This window comes from Orcinus orca, chromosome 19 (genome assembly GCF_937001465.1).
Source record: "Orcinus orca chromosome 19, mOrcOrc1.1, whole genome shotgun sequence".
In the NCBI taxonomy this organism is placed as follows: Eukaryota; Metazoa; Chordata; class Mammalia; order Artiodactyla; family Delphinidae; genus Orcinus; species Orcinus orca.
The window spans coordinates 39,399,693-39,417,857 of record NC_064577.1 but is presented as its reverse complement, the minus strand read 5'-3'; the positions used below and the strand labels follow the sequence as shown (position 1 = coordinate 39,417,857).

At 53.3% G+C, this 18,165-nt stretch overlaps 1 protein-coding gene and 1 long non-coding RNA gene across 13 annotated transcripts in view; both read right to left on the bottom strand.

The window, feature by feature from the left end:
• The window catches only part of SLC25A39 (solute carrier family 25 member 39), a 75,376-nt gene extending 69,624 nt beyond the window's left edge, over nucleotides 1–5,752 (bottom strand). The window contains exons 1-13 of one of the 12 annotated variants that reach the window (XM_033416867.2): nucleotides 4,635–4,780; nucleotides 4,244–4,346; nucleotides 3,660–3,759; nucleotides 3,488–3,547; nucleotides 3,331–3,390; nucleotides 2,947–3,080; nucleotides 2,563–2,630; nucleotides 2,295–2,419; nucleotides 1,943–2,116; nucleotides 1,508–1,617; nucleotides 1,212–1,293; nucleotides 1,053–1,133; nucleotides 446–965 (exon numbers count right to left, since the gene is read on the bottom strand). In XM_033416867.2, the coding sequence (XP_033272758.1) occupies nucleotides 850–965; nucleotides 1,053–1,133; nucleotides 1,212–1,293; nucleotides 1,508–1,617; nucleotides 1,943–2,116; nucleotides 2,295–2,419; nucleotides 2,563–2,630; nucleotides 2,947–3,080; nucleotides 3,331–3,390; nucleotides 3,488–3,547; nucleotides 3,660–3,744 (1,095 nt within the window). In that variant the 5' untranslated portion in view covers nucleotides 3,745–3,759; nucleotides 4,244–4,346; nucleotides 4,635–4,780 and the 3' untranslated portion in view covers nucleotides 446–849. Of the gene's footprint in view, nucleotides 1–445; nucleotides 966–1,052; nucleotides 1,134–1,211; nucleotides 1,294–1,507; nucleotides 1,618–1,942; nucleotides 2,117–2,294; nucleotides 2,420–2,562; nucleotides 2,631–2,946; nucleotides 3,081–3,330; nucleotides 3,391–3,487; nucleotides 3,548–3,659; nucleotides 3,760–4,243; nucleotides 4,583–4,634; nucleotides 4,781–5,612 lie in introns of those variants that run through there. The other 11 variants (XM_033416868.1, XM_033416863.2, XM_033416870.2 and 8 more) reach the window with 11 other exon arrangements.
• Nucleotides 5,753–9,433: 3,681 nt separating this feature from the next.
• On the bottom strand, nucleotides 9,434–18,084 carry LOC117198853 (uncharacterized). The gene is made up of 2 exons (XR_007473640.1): nucleotides 14,326–18,084; nucleotides 9,434–9,698 (listed from the first exon to the last, which is right to left on the bottom strand). It is a non-coding gene; the product is annotated as an uncharacterized LOC117198853 (long non-coding RNA).
• Nucleotides 18,085–18,165: the final 81 nt, after the last annotated feature.

Genomic DNA, 18,165 nt, shown 5'->3' with positions numbered 1-18,165 from the left:
GCCCAGGGAAGGACAAAAACATGTAAGGACCCTTCAGCCTGATACTCTTTGGTAACTCATTTACCCCAGGCAAAGAAGATGCTGGACATCCTGGGTGGCAGGATGGAGAAGGCAAGGCCTAGCAGGGCCCCGTTTCCCTTCCATCATCCTGAGCAATACAGCTTCGGCCTAGAGATCCAGACCCTTCCATTAAGCCAAAGCCTGGCAGTGAAGCCACCCTCCCTCCTGGGTTGTCGCTTAAGTGTACCCTTGGAGAGAGGTCTCACCACCCCTTCAACTCAGGATCCTTATCCCCACCTGCTCTCACTACACTGTGGGAGGGGTCCTCTATGTGGGTGCCACCTGGGCAGCCAAAGGCAACATCAAGGTCCCTTCCAGCCCTCTTCTGTGCAAATCACTCACCAAATCCTGCTTCCCACCCGCCCCAGAGACCCCCACAATCAGAGGCAGTGGAAAGAAGTTTATCATCTTTAGACTCAAGGAGTTAACAAGGGTGGGTGCAAACTATGCCGGGCGCGAGGTTTCGCGGCTCCTGGGGGCAGGCCCAGCTACAGCAAACCCACAGGGAAAAGAAGGGGGGGAGAAGTTAGCAAATTTGGTCTTGAACTTGAGGGGAGGGCGTGATGATTCCTGGGGCTGGGGAATGGGGAGCAGCAGGAAGAAAGTGGTCTGAGAGAGGAGGGGTCGGCGTGGGCCCAGAGGGGCAGCTGCCTACCCCTGGGGCTCAGAGTGGGGAGGAAAGAGAAAGGAGGCCCCTCCCCGCAGTGCTGAGGAAAAGGCACTTGGCTCAGTCTCCTCCCGCCCCACTCCCACCACGGAAGAGGTCGGGTCCTTGTCCCCTCGTTCCTTTCAAGGGCCCAGAAACTGTTCCTGGTTGAGCCTCTGGAAGAAGCTTTTACCGAACTCATAAGTGCTGATCATGATGGCACAGGACGGGGCGGCCTTGATGATCCTCGGGAGGAAGCCTGCGGTGGGAGGGGGAGGCTGGGGTCAGAGGTCGGGTCCCCAGGAGCCCCACCTCCACCAGGGAGTGGACACACACAGCCGCTCACCTGCAAAGAGGCCCCTGGTGCCCGACTCGGCCCGGATTCTCCGCAGCAGTAGCCAAGTGGAGTCCGCGTGCGGGGGCGTCACTGCGAACCAAGGCGAGGCCCTGTAAGACCCCGCTGGGGCCCTGCCTGCCCTGCCCCGCACCAGCCGGGGCCCCTCACCTCTCACAGCCTCCACCGCTCCTAGCGCGACCTGGCGCTGAGTCTTCACCACATCGAAGGGTAGAGTCAGGATGGCCGCCACCTGGTGGGGTGGGGAGAGGGCTGGTCTCCGTTCCCAGGACCCCTATCCCCTGCACGCGGCTAGGGTCTGCCAGCCCCAGCTAGAGCTTCAGGAGGGCAGGGGGAGCGCACTCCTTGACAGGCAAGCAAGGACTCTTTTCCGGAGCATCTGCAACGGCCCTCAGGTCACCCCAAGGACACCTCTACTGGCCACGCTCCCAGCCTGGTCAACTCACCGTCCCTGAGATGCCGCCAGCCACAAAGCTGATGCCCACGGAGGTCTGGTCCTTTGGCCTGAGCCCACGCAGCCAGCTCTTCACCAACTCATAGTTGAACCAGTACAGAGCTTGGGGGCACAGGGGTTCACTCGTTAGAGATGGGAAGGGCAGTGGGACAGGCCACGATCCTCCCACCTTTCACAGACTTATATCACGACCACTCCCTCCCAGCTACGAAGCCTGCCTGCCACGTGCCAGTTCCCGTAACAGGCCCTGCAAGAAGTATCTTGTGAAAACCTTGCTGAACATCCCGCCCGCTGGGACCACTTCACAGATGAGGCGTTCCCGGCTCCGAGAGTTTACGTGACTTCAAGGTCAGTAGTAGCAAAGCTGGGACTTGGCTGTAGACCTCCTGGGCTCCCTTACCCCAATCCCTGCACTCCTGGTGCCTACCTGAGAAGGGCACATCCCGAAGGGCAGTGGGACCCCAGCCCAGCCACAGTGAGCGCCAGCCGCCTTGAGCCACAGCTGCTCGGACGCAGGTGCCCAGCTCCCGGTATGACAGATGCTGAGCCTGCAGCTTTGTCCGCACCAGCTCCAGGGGACTGATCACAGTCACAGTGCCCACTGCGGGGACCAGTGAGGAGGGGTCAGTTTACAGGTCCCAGGAGCAGCCTGCCCAGAGTCTGGGGGCCTTGAACGTCCCCCCCACCCCCAGGCTGGCAGAGGTTGGAGCTGGGAGTCCAGACTGGGCTCCGGCACAGGTGGGGTCAAAGGAAGGTGGAAAGCCCAGGGCTGTGCTCACAGCGGGCCAGTGCGCCAGCCACCATGGGTGCGTAGAGATCAGAGGTCAGGGCTCGACCACACAGGAAGGCCTTGAGTTGGTCGTAGGCGGTGAAGTAGACGGCAGTGGCCGGCACAGTCATCACCCTAGGGGTGTGAACAGGTTAGCCAAGACTCCCCAAAGTTCCCAAACCTCCCAAGCTTCCCCTGCCCCACCCAGCCAGCCAACAGGGGAGTAAGGGGTCAGTGGGGTATCAGGGGAAAGCAATACACAGAACTGGGGTACTCACAGGGTGGCTGGGAGGCCGCTCCACAGGGTCCTCGTGCCCTCATGTCTCACAATCTTCACAAAGGCATCCTGGCCAAGCAGACACCAGCCCAGGAGGAGGGAGGATGAGGCTGGCCCAGGCTGGGCCCTAGCCTGATGCCCTTGCTCCTACCCAGTAGCCCCTCAGGCCTCTACACATGGAATTCCCTATTTGGCTCCAAACAGACTCCTATTCACCCTTCAAAATCTTGTGATGGCCCCACCTCCTCAGAAAAACCCTTCCCAAACTGAACTGGCCACCCCTATGTGCTTTGCGCTACCCGTTCTTTCCTGGGTCTGCTGCCTGACCAATCTGAATCCCTCAGGAATGCCAACAGACCCAGCTAAGGGTACAGCTGCTCCTCACCACGGTGCCAGTGAAGCGACTGGGGTCCTGAAACCAGATGGCACAGCGGGCACCATTTGGGCACAGGTACAGAGGCTCTAGGACACCATTGCAGTACAGGAGGCATTTCCCTGTGGATTGGAGAGAGGAGGGCACTGGGGAAGGGGAGGCGCATTAGCATGACAGAGCCCTGGAACCTCACAGGGAGGTGGTGAGCTCCCATCCCTGGAGGGCCAGCAGAGCCTGGGGTCCCTGGGTGGACGTTCTTGTGTAGGACAGAGAGCTAGCTAATGTGATCTAGAAACGCGTACTAGTCCGTGGCTGTGAGGCCCCCGTGTGCCCTGGGGAGACTGGGACATCCCTCCCCAGGACACTTACAGGTCCCCCGTGGCGTGGGGCACTCACATTTGGCGTAGGAGAGGCTCCAGAGTCTGGAGGAAGACATCAGCTCTAAAACACAAGGCACTACCTCAAGTCACAAATGTTCCCCACCTGCCCCAGGGACCTTATCTCTGGGGACCCCTGACACCACTCCCTATTGGCTTCAGGGTCAGACACTCACCACTGGCCACCGAGGGGCGCTGAGACTGCAAGCGTACCTTCACCACGTCCAGGGGGGTCACTGGGGGAGGAGGGCAGGTCTGAAAGCTCCTTTCAGGACCCTGCCCCGAACCCCTCTTCCAGAGCCAAGTCATTTCTAATCTCTGCCCCCACCCCACCATCCCAGGTCTTACTGAAGAGAGAGGTGACCACAGCCCCAGTGCCGGATGCCACCATTTGTTGGAGGGGACTAATGCCCCCAGGGTCCTGGTCAGCCATCTTGTAGCTTCAGTTCTGAAAAACAAACGTCAGTCAATTGGAGCACAAAACCGGAGTCAGGGAGAGGGAGAGAAAGGAGGCAGAGGCTCTTGGGGACACTAGCTGGACCCTCACCCCACTCACTCACTATGAGTTTCGCATAACCACTTTTTATAGCAGTTATTGTCAACTCCACCTTGCCAAAGGGGAAACAGGCTCAGAGATGAGGTGACCTGCCCAAGGTCACCGTGGGAGTAGTTAGGAAGGAATCTGGGAGAGTCATCCATCAGTTAATGGACGGTAATGACCCACCGCCATTCCTCACCCTCACCACACGGGCTTACTGCGCACCTCTTCAGTGCAGGTGCCCGGGTTGGCCTGGGGGACCCAAAGATCAAAACGCCTGAGCCGCCCCCCTACGCCCCCCACTCCAGCACCCAGCCCCAAGGCGGGCGCATGCGAGCCTCGAGTCACCGGACGTGGAGAGGTAGAGCCCGGCAGGGAGGGAAAGGTAACAAACCTGAGGGCGGCGAAGGGTCCGTCCACTCTCTGGGACTGCAGGCGGGGGTTCCCGGCCCTCCCCCGCGCCCGTCCTCCCGAGGCCGGAGGGCCAAGCCCCAAGCCTGGATGGGAAGGATAATCTCTCTGCTCCCTCTCCCTCAAAATCTCTTTCTCAGGGGAGCCGGTCGAAAGTGCGGGAAGCAGGCATGGGGAGACAAGATCGCTCTTCGCCCCTCGGCGACACTCTCTGTCCTGGCCCCGCGCGCAAAGGGCGCCCGGTGGGGCCGACTAGGTCGGCCCGCGACTCCCGGCCCCCATCCAGGCCCGGCTCAGGCTCCCGGGACCCCCAGAGACCCGACTCCCGCCTCCGCCCCCCGCCGGACCCTCAGCCCAGGTCCAGCCCCGCCCACCTGGCTCTAGGCCGGTGCTTGCGCGGCGCGGCGCCCGGGGCCGGGCGGGCCCATAGCGGCTCCGCGGCCGGGGCCGGCTCCACTCCCGCTCGCTAGGCACCTAGGCCGACTCGGAAACTGGACGAGCCCGTCCCGCCCCTGGACGGCGCCGCGAGGCCCCGCCCCCCCACGGGCCGACCAGCCGACTGCCCGGAGTGAGGCCGGCCCGCCCACTCGCGGCCTCCTCTGGGTCCCGCGCTAACGCGGCCCCGCGCCGCGGGTGCCCCGCCGGGCCCGCGCGCCAAGGTCGCGAGTCTCCACGCCGCGCTTGACCTGGCGGCAGCACCGTACTTGACAGCGTATTGTCGCCAACACCACCCCACCAGCATCCCGGCCGAGCGCTGCTCCCGCAAACTTTCTAGACGAACGTGGGTAAAGCACTCTCCCCATTTCCCTCATTTGTTTGGTGGCGGAGGTTTGAATCAGTTCTTCCAAGGCCATGGGGGGCGATGAAATAGTGCTGGCAAACATTAACCCATCGGGCTCGTTGCTGATGTTTTACAACTTTACGGCGACCGTATCAAACAGGGTCGTCCCTATTTAACAATCCATCGAGACTGCAACTGCAAAACCACTTGACAAAACTGAGGGGTACCCTGCGGGTGTGGGTAGTGAAGTTGACAAGTAACCCGGGCCAGGCAGGCTGGACAGAGAGGAAAGGCTGGCCCGGGAGCCGGGAGACGTGGGTTCAACCGGGTTTAACTTGGGCTTCGTCCCACCTCCCTGTGACCCTGGGCAAGTTACAACACCGCTCTGGGTCTCGGATTCGTCCTTCGCACAGGAATAGGATTGAGTAGGGGAGAAGGAGACCGACATTTCTGTGTTGGTTTCTCTCACGAAACCTATTTCTTCTACGTCTCAGAACTTCTAGTAGATCATTATTAACCCCGTTTTACAGAAGACGAAACGGAGGCTTAAAGTTAAGAACTGGACAAGTACCTCCCCCGCACCACATTGCCTCCCCGAGTGACAGGTGGGCGTTAATCCTGGACGTCTCTGATCCCGCTTCTCAGGAGCCGCATTTCTGTCCCGGACCAGCCCCGCACCCGAGACCCCATCAGCTGCCTCGCTTTTAAAACTTTCGTGCGGCGAAGAGTGTCCTAAGAGAAAAAGGAACACCGGCTGCGAGCCTGCGCCTTTAAGAAGGGTAGGCTGTGACTTTGACGTCACCAGCTCTTCCGCCCCTTACCCCGAGAATGGTCGCGTCCGGGCCTGGAGTCGCCCGCCAGCCGGTGCACGCCGGGTTAGCACGTGGGTTCCAAGGGGCCAACCGTGTGCTTTCCCTGAGAAAAGACTTTGCGGCTCTCCACCGCTAGGAAGCCCGAAATGGGGGGCGGGGAGTGACCCGTGAAGTGCTGCTGATCAAAAGGGCCCTGAGAGAAGGCGCCCTTTACATGCCCTTCCCATACCAACTGAATTCTGAAACGACACAAAATAATTTTATAAACTGAGGGCGAGAACCCAGCCCCTATTAGGGTCCTTTACTCCCTCAAAGTTATGACTTACACAGTTTCACAGCCATCAGCCAAGAGATAACTCCCCCCCATTTTACAGAGGAGGAAACTGAGGTACTTGTGTGTAATGACTCCTGGTGTGGAGTAGAATCCAGACTTCTCCTACGCACTCTCCCATTTTTCACATGAGAAAATGGGGACCCCAGAGGTCAAGTTGCACCAAGATCACACAAATGAAAGAGCTAGAATTCAAACCCCCTCCTACCTGAGTCCAGAGGATCTCCCATCCCATCCCATTCTCAACCAGGGCTCTCTGCTCCCTGCAAATGTTTACTCAGGCCTCAGGCCCCAAAGAACTCTAAGATACAGCGCGGTGGGGCTGCACCACTTACCTGCCTCCAGATCAGAGCACTGGGAGGGCGGGACCTGGTTCCAATCTGGGCTGCCTGCTGCAGCAGCTGTGGGACCTCTAGCAAGTATCTAGAGTCCTTTAAGCCTTCGTTTCACCCATTTATAAATGAGCTGATGGGGATCAAAATACCCCTGCCTCATGGGAATTTGAGGATGTAATGAGTTAATAGCTCTAAAGTGCTTAGAGCCCTGTCTGGCACTTGGCAAGCAGCTGGTGGCCACTACTATTATTACTGATTGCCCCCCGCCCCACTCCAGGACCTGTGGCACAGAAAGTTCTGGAAAGGGTCTTTAGAGCAACCAGGATTCTGGTCCCACCTCTGCCTCTAAATGCAGGCACAGATAATGATAACTCCTTACACACCTTCTTCCCCAGAGCAAAGTAGCACAGCCAGGAATCAAACATGGTGACCTCTGAGCCTCAGTTTCCTTCACAGTAGAATGAGGGGCTTGCACTCCATTTCTGGTTTTCTTCTTGCAATAGGATGCCTTTGAGATTTGTCACTACACCTCAGTTTCCTCAACTGAAAATAAGGATGAGTTACCCATCCTGCTAATTTACAGACTCTTAGCTAAAGTCATGTCTGTGAAAAGCTGAGTCGACAAACAGTTCTGTAGTCCCACCCAGAGCTGAGTAGATCTCACTCCCTGCCATTCCCTACATGTAAATGCTTGGAGGCTGAGAAAACCTTGGTATAACCAAATGCCAGCATGCTGGCAACCGTCTGGGCGGAAGGGAGAAGTTATCCACCACTGGAGCTGGTGGAGGTGTCGTCCAAGGACGATCATAGCGACTGCAGGGTGGATCCAGAGCCTTGAGATGCCCATGAACCTGTGGGGCTCCGGCTAGACTGGCCTGACCTGAGAAGCAAGCCTAGAGGCCTGAGGAGGAGGCGGCCACTGTCCCGGCTGTGTCAGCCGCGGTTCACGCTGACCACACACCCCGTGGTCCTACTAGAGGCAGCATGTGGCTCCGTGTGGCCATCACCGGCCTCCTTGTCAGATGGAAAAACAGAAACTCCTTTCAATTGTAAAAGGGGAGAAAACAGTACCAGCCCCAGGGATTATCTCAGGGACTGATGGACAAGTCCTTGCCTGGCAAGTGAGGTAAACAGAAGATAGTTTATTGTAAGGCTGAATTCTTCCAGGGCGAGCCCCAGCTTGCACCCGCAGGGCCTAGGAAGACATTTATGCGGCTGAAGTAGGGCTCAGGTCCCTCCCGTGGACGCTACCAGCACCTCTGAGTTCAGGGCCTGAACCGTTCCGCCCTAGAGGTGCCTTCCTGTAGGCAAGGCCCCAGGCTGCAGGACCACTGAACCGGAGAAGAGAAATCCAAACTCCTTGTTCTTAGGAAATGCACACTGAGTGTTTAGTGGCACATGTCTGCAACTGTCTCAAATGGTTCAGCAAAAATAAAAAGATAAAGCCAATGTAGCAAAATGTGAACAACTGTAGATCAAAGTGAAGGGTACATGGGCTCATTGTACCATTCTTGCAATTTTTCTGAAGTTTTAAAAGGTTTAAAAATAAAAAGTTAGTGGAGAGGGGATTTCTCCCTCTGAAATACATATATATTATGTATAGAATCAGAAAGCAACAAAGCTGGGGATTCCCTGGTGGTCCAGTGGTTAGGAATCGGGGCTTTCACTTCGGTGGCCTGGATTCAATCCCTGGTCGGGGAACTAAGATTCCGCAAGCCATGCACGAGAAAACAAAACAAAAACAAAAAACACAACAAAGCTATCTTTTTTTTTTTTAAGTATTTATTTATTTAGGCTGCACGCGGGCGGTCTTAGTTGCAGCAGGCACGCCTGCATGTGCGATCTAGTTCCCCAACCAAGGATAGAACCTGGGCTCCCTGCATTGGGAGCAGGGAGTCTTACCCACTGGACCACCAGGGAGGTCCCTGTATTTTTTTTTTTTGAAGGTTAAAAAAAGAAATGAATGTAATAGCTAGAATCAGCCCACCCAGGGAAAGGCCTCTCTTGTCTCCCCCCAGCCCCTCCCTGGCTTGAGAAGATGAGCTGGGAAGTTTCTGGACACCCAAGTCTTCATTGGGAGCACCCTGGGTGTGGTCTGAGGAGGTGGGCTCCAGAGGTGAAGGGTCCTGGCTAAGACTGCAGAGCTGCCTTCCCCCCAACCCCCCACCGGATGCCTGGAACTCTCTACTCTGCTGGGGAGTGTGGATTAATCTACCCCCGAGGAAGGCAGTTTTGGGCCATAGCCATCAAAATTCCAAATGCCCAACCCTGTGACTCAGCCGGGGCACTTGTAAGCGTTCCTCCCTGATTGGCTTGCTCATGTGCGAAATAACCCGCCCTTACCGTAGCCCTGTTTGTAACAGCAGAGTGCCATGCAAAGGGACTGCCTGACAATATCCCCATATAACAAATACCACCTTGAAAGGGATGCTGACTTCCACTTCCGAGTGTAAAACAACCTCAAAGGTAAGTGTTAAACTAAACAGCGGGGCGGGGAGTTGTTCTCGATCTGAGCTCTACCGCCCCCTAGGGGAAATTTGGGGAATTTATGAGGCCATTTGTGATTGTCACAAGATCAGAGCCCCTGGCATTTGATAGAGGTCAGGGCAGGGATGCTCAATGTCCTATAAAGTGTAGGACAGTCTGACATTAACAGGGATTTATCCCCGTACACCTCGCGGCTTTCCTCTGTCTTTCTGGACAACCACATACAGTCGTCCCTCGGTATTCATGGCGGATCGGTTCCAGGAGCCCCTGCAGATACCAAAATCCGGGGATGCTCAAGTCCCTTACATAAAATGGCCTAGTACGGGGAATACAGTCGGCCCCTCTGTATCCGCGGGTTCCACATCTGCAGATTCGAGAAATCTGTTCATAATTATCCGACCTCGAAGCCAGCTCTATTTCACCCATATCTTTTTAAATGGTTTTATATTGATAATCTATAGAATTTCCCAGGAATAAAACTACCATGCAGTCTTCAGGAAGATGTGGCTTTGTCTCCGTTAGAACTTTACCAAGGATCATTCACCATTCAGAACATCTCACCCTGTTGGCCACCTGGCTGGTGTGAGCTGAGTTACTAACAAAATACTCCAGTGCTGAGCCTCCATTTCCGGTTCTCCATCGCCAGTGATTCACGGGCATCTGCAAGCTTCTGTTCTCTCGTGGAGTCAAGCCTGAGCTTTCACACACAGAAATACATATTATTTCATTCTAAATTAGTTTCTTTTATTTTTCCTCTCTATTACAGTTTGAATTTAATACAGATTTTTAAAAACGTGCATAGGAAATTACACTCTCTGTGAATTTCACTTCGGAAAATTTATTGAAGGAGAGTTACGAACTATATTACCAAAAGAAGACTTTGGATCTGATTCTGTTGAGAACCTCATGAGCTCACCAAGCACCAGGGGTCCCATGTAGTGTCACTGCCTTCTGGGGCTGCAGGTTCTGCTTCTCAGTGTGCCCGAGGCTGCCTGGAGCATGTCAGCCTCCAGAAAAGCGTGGCCGTGCCAGGGCTGAGTCCGTGTCTCAGTGACCCAAACTGAGGAGGAGCCATCCCAGCTGGGCCTGGACCAAAGGCCTGACCTGTGTTCGTCTCCCTCTCTCTCTCTCTCTTTTTGATTTACTGTTTCCCTCTCTTTTTGTCTTTTTAAAAATGTTTGAGTATTGTATGCCAAATACCGTTGTAGGTACTGGGATATAGCAGGGAACAAGCCACACTGGGTCCCTGCTCACACTTTTTAGTGCAGGAGACACACAAACAAGTAAATAAACAAGACAATTGCAGACAGGAAGGACATCTGTGAAGGCACTAAAACAGGTCACGTGATGGAGAGGGCCTAAGACAGCCTAGAACAAGGGGGAGGTGGGGCGGGGGGTCAGGAAACATTGATGGAGATTAACCCATAGTGAAGGCCAAGGGAGGGCCGAGCAGGCTGGGATGAAGGAAAGTGCTCAGATGAGAGCTGGGCACCCACACTGAAAGAAAATCTGGCATTGAAAAGAACAACTATGATGGTTACGAACACAGGCTCTGGACCAGACCTGTATTCAATTTCTGGCTTCACACCTTTCCAACTACACAACCCCAGGAAAGTTGCTTAACCTCTGAGTCTTCCTTCTTTCATTGTAAGATGGGGATGATAACTGTACCTACCTCGCAAGCCTGTGTTAAAGATTAAAGGAGAGCTTAGTACAGAACCTGACACAATGTGAGTCTCAATAAACATTAGCCAGACCTACTTTTTAAAACCATGGAAATCAAGTAAACCAGCAACCATCCTAACGTAAGAAATTGAATTAAAGTCCCCTGATGTGCATTTGAGTACAGATTTCTCTGCTAACTTGTTGGGGGAATTTGTCTCTTTTCTGGGCCTTGTTCTCATCATTTTTGATGTCCGGGACTGCTGAGAGGTTTAAGATGACAGATGAGGCGTGTGAAGGAGGTTTGTGACCCGGAAAGCATGCCCCGGGTTGAGGGGGGGAAGTTCCCTCCTCCTGTCCCGCCCTACATGTAGCTGCTTCCTCTCTCTGTTTCTCCTTGGGCTCCTGGAGACGACTCTGACCTGACCTCTCTGAATTTTCTGGAGAAGGCCGTTTCCTCACCTAAGCCCTGGCCCAGTGCTTCAGAGACAAATCATCAGATTAACAAGAGGAACCTCTTTGATGTCCTAAAAAGAATTCCTCCCATTTTATGTGCCACTTTACAAGATCTCTTTACATCCATCATCCCATTTGAACCTCTCATGACTGTGTAAGAGGGCATGTGGGGGTTATCGTGGACCCATTTTACGGATGAGGAAACCACCTCAGAGGAGTTAAGTGACCTGTCCCAGTGATTTGAAGCGGGTGTCTCCTGACCCCTAGGGGGCCTGCCTGGAGAGGGGACAGGAGAGCTCAGGTGGGCTGGAAGGGCTGGGAGGGAGGACAAGTTGAGCTGGCGTCAGCACCCAGTGGAGCCTCGCAATGTGGGCAAAAGCTCTGAGGTCTGATCAGCTTGGACTCAGATACTGACACCACTGCTTAGTAGCCGGATGGCCCTGGACAAGACCCTTAGGGTCTCATACATCTGCGAGGTGGAGCTAACACTCTGCAGTGTTGTTAGAAGGACTCAGTGATGTGGAACAGAGGAGGCCGGCAAAACATGGTCCTGATTCTTCTCCTTTCCACTCCCCGCCCTGCCCCCAAGTTCATTAACATTCCAGCCCTAACAGTCAACGAGACAACAGTGCCCACAGCCCAAGCTGTCCTTCCATTTCCGTGACCCAACCTGGCCACTTGCTGCCCTTGACAACGGCTAGGCTCCAACTCCTGGAGTCCACAGGCAATGCAGCAACCACTGAGGGGGCACAGCTGCCCCCAGGGCATTCTCAAGTTCAGAAAAAGGCACAGGATAGGGAAAGTTTCTCCCTGTACCCACAGGGAGGTATGACACTGGCCAGACCACCATCGGGGCCCAGCCCCTCCCACGCCTTCCAGGGGACGGACGGGGTGTCCTTAGATGTGGTGCAGGGCCAGCACCCTGAAGGACCTTCAGGAGGGTTTGGAGGATCTGAGCCCCTGTCTTGGGTTTGGCTGGATGTTTTCTTTTCCATTTGAGTGGCGGCAGATTTTACATCATTGATTTTGTAAATTTTAATAGGAAAATGAATTTTAGTCCTGAATAAATGTAGTTTAGTTGTCAAAATTCTCTCGATCGTAGGAGTAGTGGAGATGGAGGTGACAGCTTATGAGGATCGACTATGAGCCTGGTACTTCTGTTTTTCTTGGCCGTGTGTGGCGTGTGGAATCTTAGCTCCCCAACCAGGGATCGAACCCGCGCCCCCTGCATTGGAAGTGTGGAGTCTTAACTACTGGACCGCCAGGGAAGTCCCCTGAGCCTGGTACTTTACATACGTGTGCAAGCACATTCCATCCTCCTGAAACCCTGGCAGGTAATTATAATACAGTTACTCTATTTCACAGATGAGGGCATTTAGGTCAAAAAAATAAGGCAACCCAGCTGGGAAGAGGCCGAGCTGGAATTTGAGATCAACAGGCCGAGACGAGGTCCCACTGCCCAGATGCCAGCCCACTGCCCAGGTTTCCAGGAAAGAGCTGGCTCCTGTCCTCCAGCGCCTGCCACCTGCCTGTCCCAGAGGCCCATCGGGCTTTCTGGAGACTCGCTGGGGTCAGTCCTTGCCTCTACCAGGAAGTTCTTCTCTGGATCACCCCACTGCTCTTAGAACGTAAGAAACTGAAAGTTTGATCTGGGAATGTGCCTTCCTCTCCCACACAAGGCAGATGCTGACTCCACGTCTGGATGGGAGGAGAATTCAACCCAGCTCACCCTACCCTGTGTCTCCCTGCCCCAACCCCACCCCTGAGGGGTTGAGTCTTCCTCTGGCCCCTCTGCCCTGGTCTGGCTGAGGGGTCCTGATGTTTTCGGTCTGATGGGGTGCCCTTCTCAGGAGTCTGAAATGGACCAGGTGCAAATAGACCCTCCTGGACAGGGTTCTGGACTCTGGGCCAGAAGGATGCCATGGGGTGCAGCCACGTGGGGGGTCCAGGTGGATTTCTGGGAAGAGAGATACATGGGCCATGGCTCGAGAGGAGAGGGTGAGGTGGGCTGAGGGGCGGGTGGGCAATCTCCCAGGCTAAGGTATGTGTGAGGGGGAGCTGGGGAGGGCCCAAGGGGAGGAATCACCACAACCAACGGTGGCAGCTTCGTTAATTGAGCACATACTTGGCTTAGGCCCTGAGCTGAGGGCTCTGCGGGAATCATCTCATTCCTGAGGGAAGCGCCTTATTGTCGTGTCCTCAACGTAAAGACCAGGACGCTGAGGCAGAAAGGTGTCAAGTCACACAGCTTGTAAGAGGGAAGGGGACCGGAGAGGAGTTTCCTCGCTGAGCGCTAGGTTCCTCGTTGCATAGAAAGGGGGCTCAGCGAGATGAGGGGCTCTCAGACCTGCACATCAGGATCCCTGAAGCTCCCTCCATTACAGGGCAAAGCCAAGTAATCCACTTCCCCTACCTGCCTTCCCCCTTCTCCCCTCTCTTCCCTCCTGCTGAACCCGTACCCTGCATCCTGCACCCCACAGTTGGATTTAAAGATACCATCCAGCATCAGTCTACCTGCACCCGGGGCCAGGTGGAGTCGCCACAGCTCAGTGTAGACTCTGAATCTCCCAGCGGACAGACAGCAGGGCAGTGCTCACCCACTGCCCAGATGAACACACAAAGGCCAAAGGCGAATTAGGAATTCACATACAAGCACACAAGGGAAAGTCACAGAAGAAACCGTTAAAGGGTTTGGAAGTGGAAGCCTGGTGCAGGAAAAGAGAGAGGATAAGAGTGCTGCTTTGTGTTGGGACTTCCCTGGCGGTCCAGTGGTTAGGACTCCGAGCTTCCACTGCAGGGGGCACAGATTCCATCCCTGGTCAGGGAACTAAGATCCCGCATGCCATGCAGCACAGCCAAAAAAAAAAAAAAAAAGAGTGCTGCTTTGTGTTATAACTTGACTAAAATTTATTTGCATGGTATACTTTGTTAAAAATAGTAATTGATTAGAAAACAAGGGAAGTGGCCTGCCCACTGGCACTGGGCAAGTTCACGGCCTATGCTAGGTCAGGAATCCAGGTCTGGTGCCTCTGTTGCCAAATATCCCGCCACAGCCTCTGGCCTGGGTACTGGCCTGCTCCTGCCTCCCCTCCCCCACACCTACCCAGGCAGGCTGGAGGGCCAAGCAGCGCCCCACAGACACCAGTCAGGTGCCCGATGAGGAGGGCAGACGCCTGAGCAACTGGGGCAACAATTACTCACCCTAAGGTGACTCAGGCAGGATGGGGAAGGAAGGAGTAGGTGTGTTCGAGGCAGGGGCTGTTTCTGTGCCCTCACTCCAACCTTAGTGTTCAGGGCTGCCAGATTTAGGAAATAAAAATATAAGATGCCCTGTTAAATTTGAGTTTCAGATACACGAGGAATAATTTTTTTTTTTTCTTTTTGGCCACACTGCACAGCTTGAGGAGATGATCTCAGTTCCCCAACCAGGGATTGAACCCGGGCCTTGGCAGTGAGAGTCCGGATCCTAACCACTAGGTCACCAGGGAACTCCCAGGGATTAATTTTTAATTGAAGGTATGTGTCAAATATTGCATGGGACATAATTATGCTTTAAAAATGTGTCTTTATTTGAAATTCAAATTTAACTGGGCATCTGATGTTTTATCGGGCAATTCAAGATCTTGGGGGGAAAGGCCCCTGGCCCTGGGGCAGCTGTGACTCTTCTATGAGAGCAGAACTGGAAGTCTGAATGAAGAAAACCCTGAAGGGGTGATGGGAAGAACTGGGGAGAGGCTGAAAGAAGCAGAAAGAGGGAGAGAGAGGGAAGCTGTCCAATCCTGACCTTGAGGAACCTCTTAGCCAGTCACATCCAGGGTTCTCTTCATGTCAGGCCTCTCAGTGGAATCTCCTATCACTGTGGTGCCTCAATCCAGGGTAGTGCTGGCATCCGAGGTGGGACCACAGCAGGAATTGTCACAGACCAGGAAGAACATATTTCTAACTTCTTAAGCAAGTGTGGGCTGCGGGAAGGCAGAAGCCACAAAGGAAAAGATCGATTGCTAGATTTCAGATGACATAACAACACAACTTCTGACCACAGAAGATACCATTAACAAAGATAAAAGACAGATGACAGATTGGGAGGAAATATCTGCAACATATATAATATCCAGACTATATAAAGAGCTCCCACAGTTCAACAAGAAAAAGAAACACGGGAGAAAAATGAACAAGGGATAATGTGATGGTTAGTTTTTTTTATTATTGAACCATAGTTGATGTCCTATATCAACTATACAATATCATGTAAGTTACAGGTGTACAATGTAGTTTTTATAAGTTATACTTCACTTATAGTTATTATAAAATATTGGCTATACTTCCTGTGTTGTACAATATATTCTTGTAGCTTATTTTATATATAATAGTCTGTACCTCTTAATCCCCTATATTGCCCCTCCCCCATTCCTCTCTCCACTCATAAACACTAGTTTGTTTTCTATATCTGTGAGTTTGTTGTGTGATGATTAGTTTTATGTGTCAACTTGGCAGGTGTTTTTGGATGAGATTAACATCTAAATCACTGAATTCTGGCTAAAGCAAATTGCCCTCCATAATGCAGGTGGGCCTCATCTAATCAGCTGAAGGCCTGAATTGAACAAAAAGACTGGCCTCTCCAGGCAAGAGGAAATTCTCTAGCAACTGTCTTTGGACTTTCATCTGCACCATCGGCTCTCCTGAATCTCCAGCCTGCAGGCTCACACTGCAGATTTTGGACTTACTAGCTTCCATAGTCATGTGAGCCAATCCCTTTTTAATAAATCTTTTTCTATATACACATCAACTGGTTCTGTTTCTTTGGAGAACCCTGACTAATACGGATAAGAACAGGCATTTCACAGAAGAAATACATATGCAGAATAAACGTACACAAAAATGCTCAGCTTCCCTTGAGATCAAGGAAATGCAGATAAAACAACCATGAAATATCTTCCCTCATTAGAACGGCAAAAATTTTTTGAACTGGCATATCCAGTGTTAGTGAGTATATGGGAAATAAGTTCCCCCAAATATTGAGCCTGGGAGTGTAAAATGGAAAAATGTTAAGGCAATTTGGTATTAATATTTCAACATACCTTTTACCCAGCAATGTTACTTTCAGGAATTTAACTCCCATATGTGCACTCAGAGACATGTTCAGAAATATTCGTTGCCTAATTATTTGTAACCGCAAAAACTGGAAACACATAAAAGTCCATTAAATGAGACCGGTTAAGGGAATTCCCTGGTGGTCCAGTGGTTAGGACTCTGAGCTTCCATTGCAGGGGGCACGGGTTTGATCGCTGGTAGGGAAACTAAGATCCCACAAGCTGCACAGCGTGGCCAAAAAAAAAAAAAGAGAGAGACTGGTTAAGTAAACATGTAACACCTATAGTGTGGAATACTTGGCAACTGTCAAAAAGAAACTGATAAATAAATCAAGACAGCCCATATTCATGAATGGGAAGACAATATTGTTAAGAAGGTAATACACCCTAAATATAGATTCAGAGCATTCTCTATCAAACCCTCAGCTGTCTTTGCAGAAACTGATCCTAAAATTCACATAGAAATTCAGGGGACCTAGAATAGCCAAAATCCTGAAATCCTGAAAAAGAAATTAGAGGACTCCCACTTCCCCTATTTCAAAATTTGCTAAAAAGCTATAGTAATGAAGACAGTGTGATACTGGCTTTAAGAATGGACACATGTATCAGTGAAATAGAATTGAGAGCCCAGAGTCCAGTCCTTACATTTACAGTCAGTTGATTCTATCAAGATCTTCTCTACCCAGACTCCCACCACCCCTGAGTTTGGCTATTTGTCCCCAACCCCAGCCTCACCCCCAGCTCAAGCTCTTTGCTTAACCTGCAGTGCTCCCCAGCCACGCGGCACAACCAAACGCGGCCCTTCCTCCAAGACCTGGCACCAGGCTTCCTCTGGGCCTCTCATCTCTCCTGGTGCATCTCCCATCACCCATCTCTGACGGGGAAAGGCCCCTTGGCACTGAGCAGTCTAGCTCCTGCTGCTGGTGAATCTGTTCCGTGTGGTATATTTTCTCTCCTCACCGGCATGTCAATTCCTGAAAGGTAGGGCCAACCGAAACTAGGAAGCCACTTGTGCTATGCACGCACAGCCAGCCCAGCCTGGTGCCACACACCCAGCAGCTCCTCAAGTCCACTCCATTGAACCTGGCACTCAATCCCTGCCCAAGGCTGCCTTTCCCATCTGGTTTCCTAATGCTCTTCCCATTACCCCCTATCTAGCCACTTCTCTAACCCCTCCCCACTTGCCAGTTTAAATCCTCCCAGCCTCAGCTCAAAAAAGTGCCCCCACGGGGCTTCCCTGGTGGCGCAGTGGTTGAGAGTCCGCCTGCCGATGCAAGGGACACGGGTTCGTGCCCCGGTCCGGGAAGATCCCACATGCCGCGGAGCGGCTGGGCCCGTGAGCCATGGCCGCTGAGCCTGCGCGTCCGCAGCCTGTGCTCCGCAACGGGAGAGGCCACGACAGTGAGAGGCCCGCGTACCACCAAAAAAAAAAAAAAAAAAAGGGCCCCCAAGGTGGAATTAAACCTCTTTTTCCCTGCCTAGAGCCAACCTACTACGTCTTCCCTACACACACCTAGAGCACCTGGCCCCCGATTCACCAACCCCACCCCACCCCCTGCTGTGAGCCCCTTGAGGAAGGGGCTTGAGGGCTGTTTATCCTTGCCCTCACTACTCCTTCACTCCCCTTTGGGGCCCGGCTGCCCAGCAGTAAATCTGAGTTGGTTGACTAGAATAGAAACAGGATGCACAGATGTTCCAAATCCAAGAGACAGCCTGTAAATGCTCTTGTACGCACCCTCTAAGGGACAGCTCTTGGCTCTCAATGTCCCCTGACAGGAGCTGGCCCATCTCGGGATGGGGCTGCAGGAGGCGGCGAGGCGGGAACCAGCAGGCAGGCTTAGCCGGCGACGGCATCACATGATTGCCTAATCACATGATCCCTAGAAATGGGGGGTTGGGGAGAGAGAGGAAGGGAGGGAGGAGAGTGAATTTAGTAGGAAAAGCAGCACAG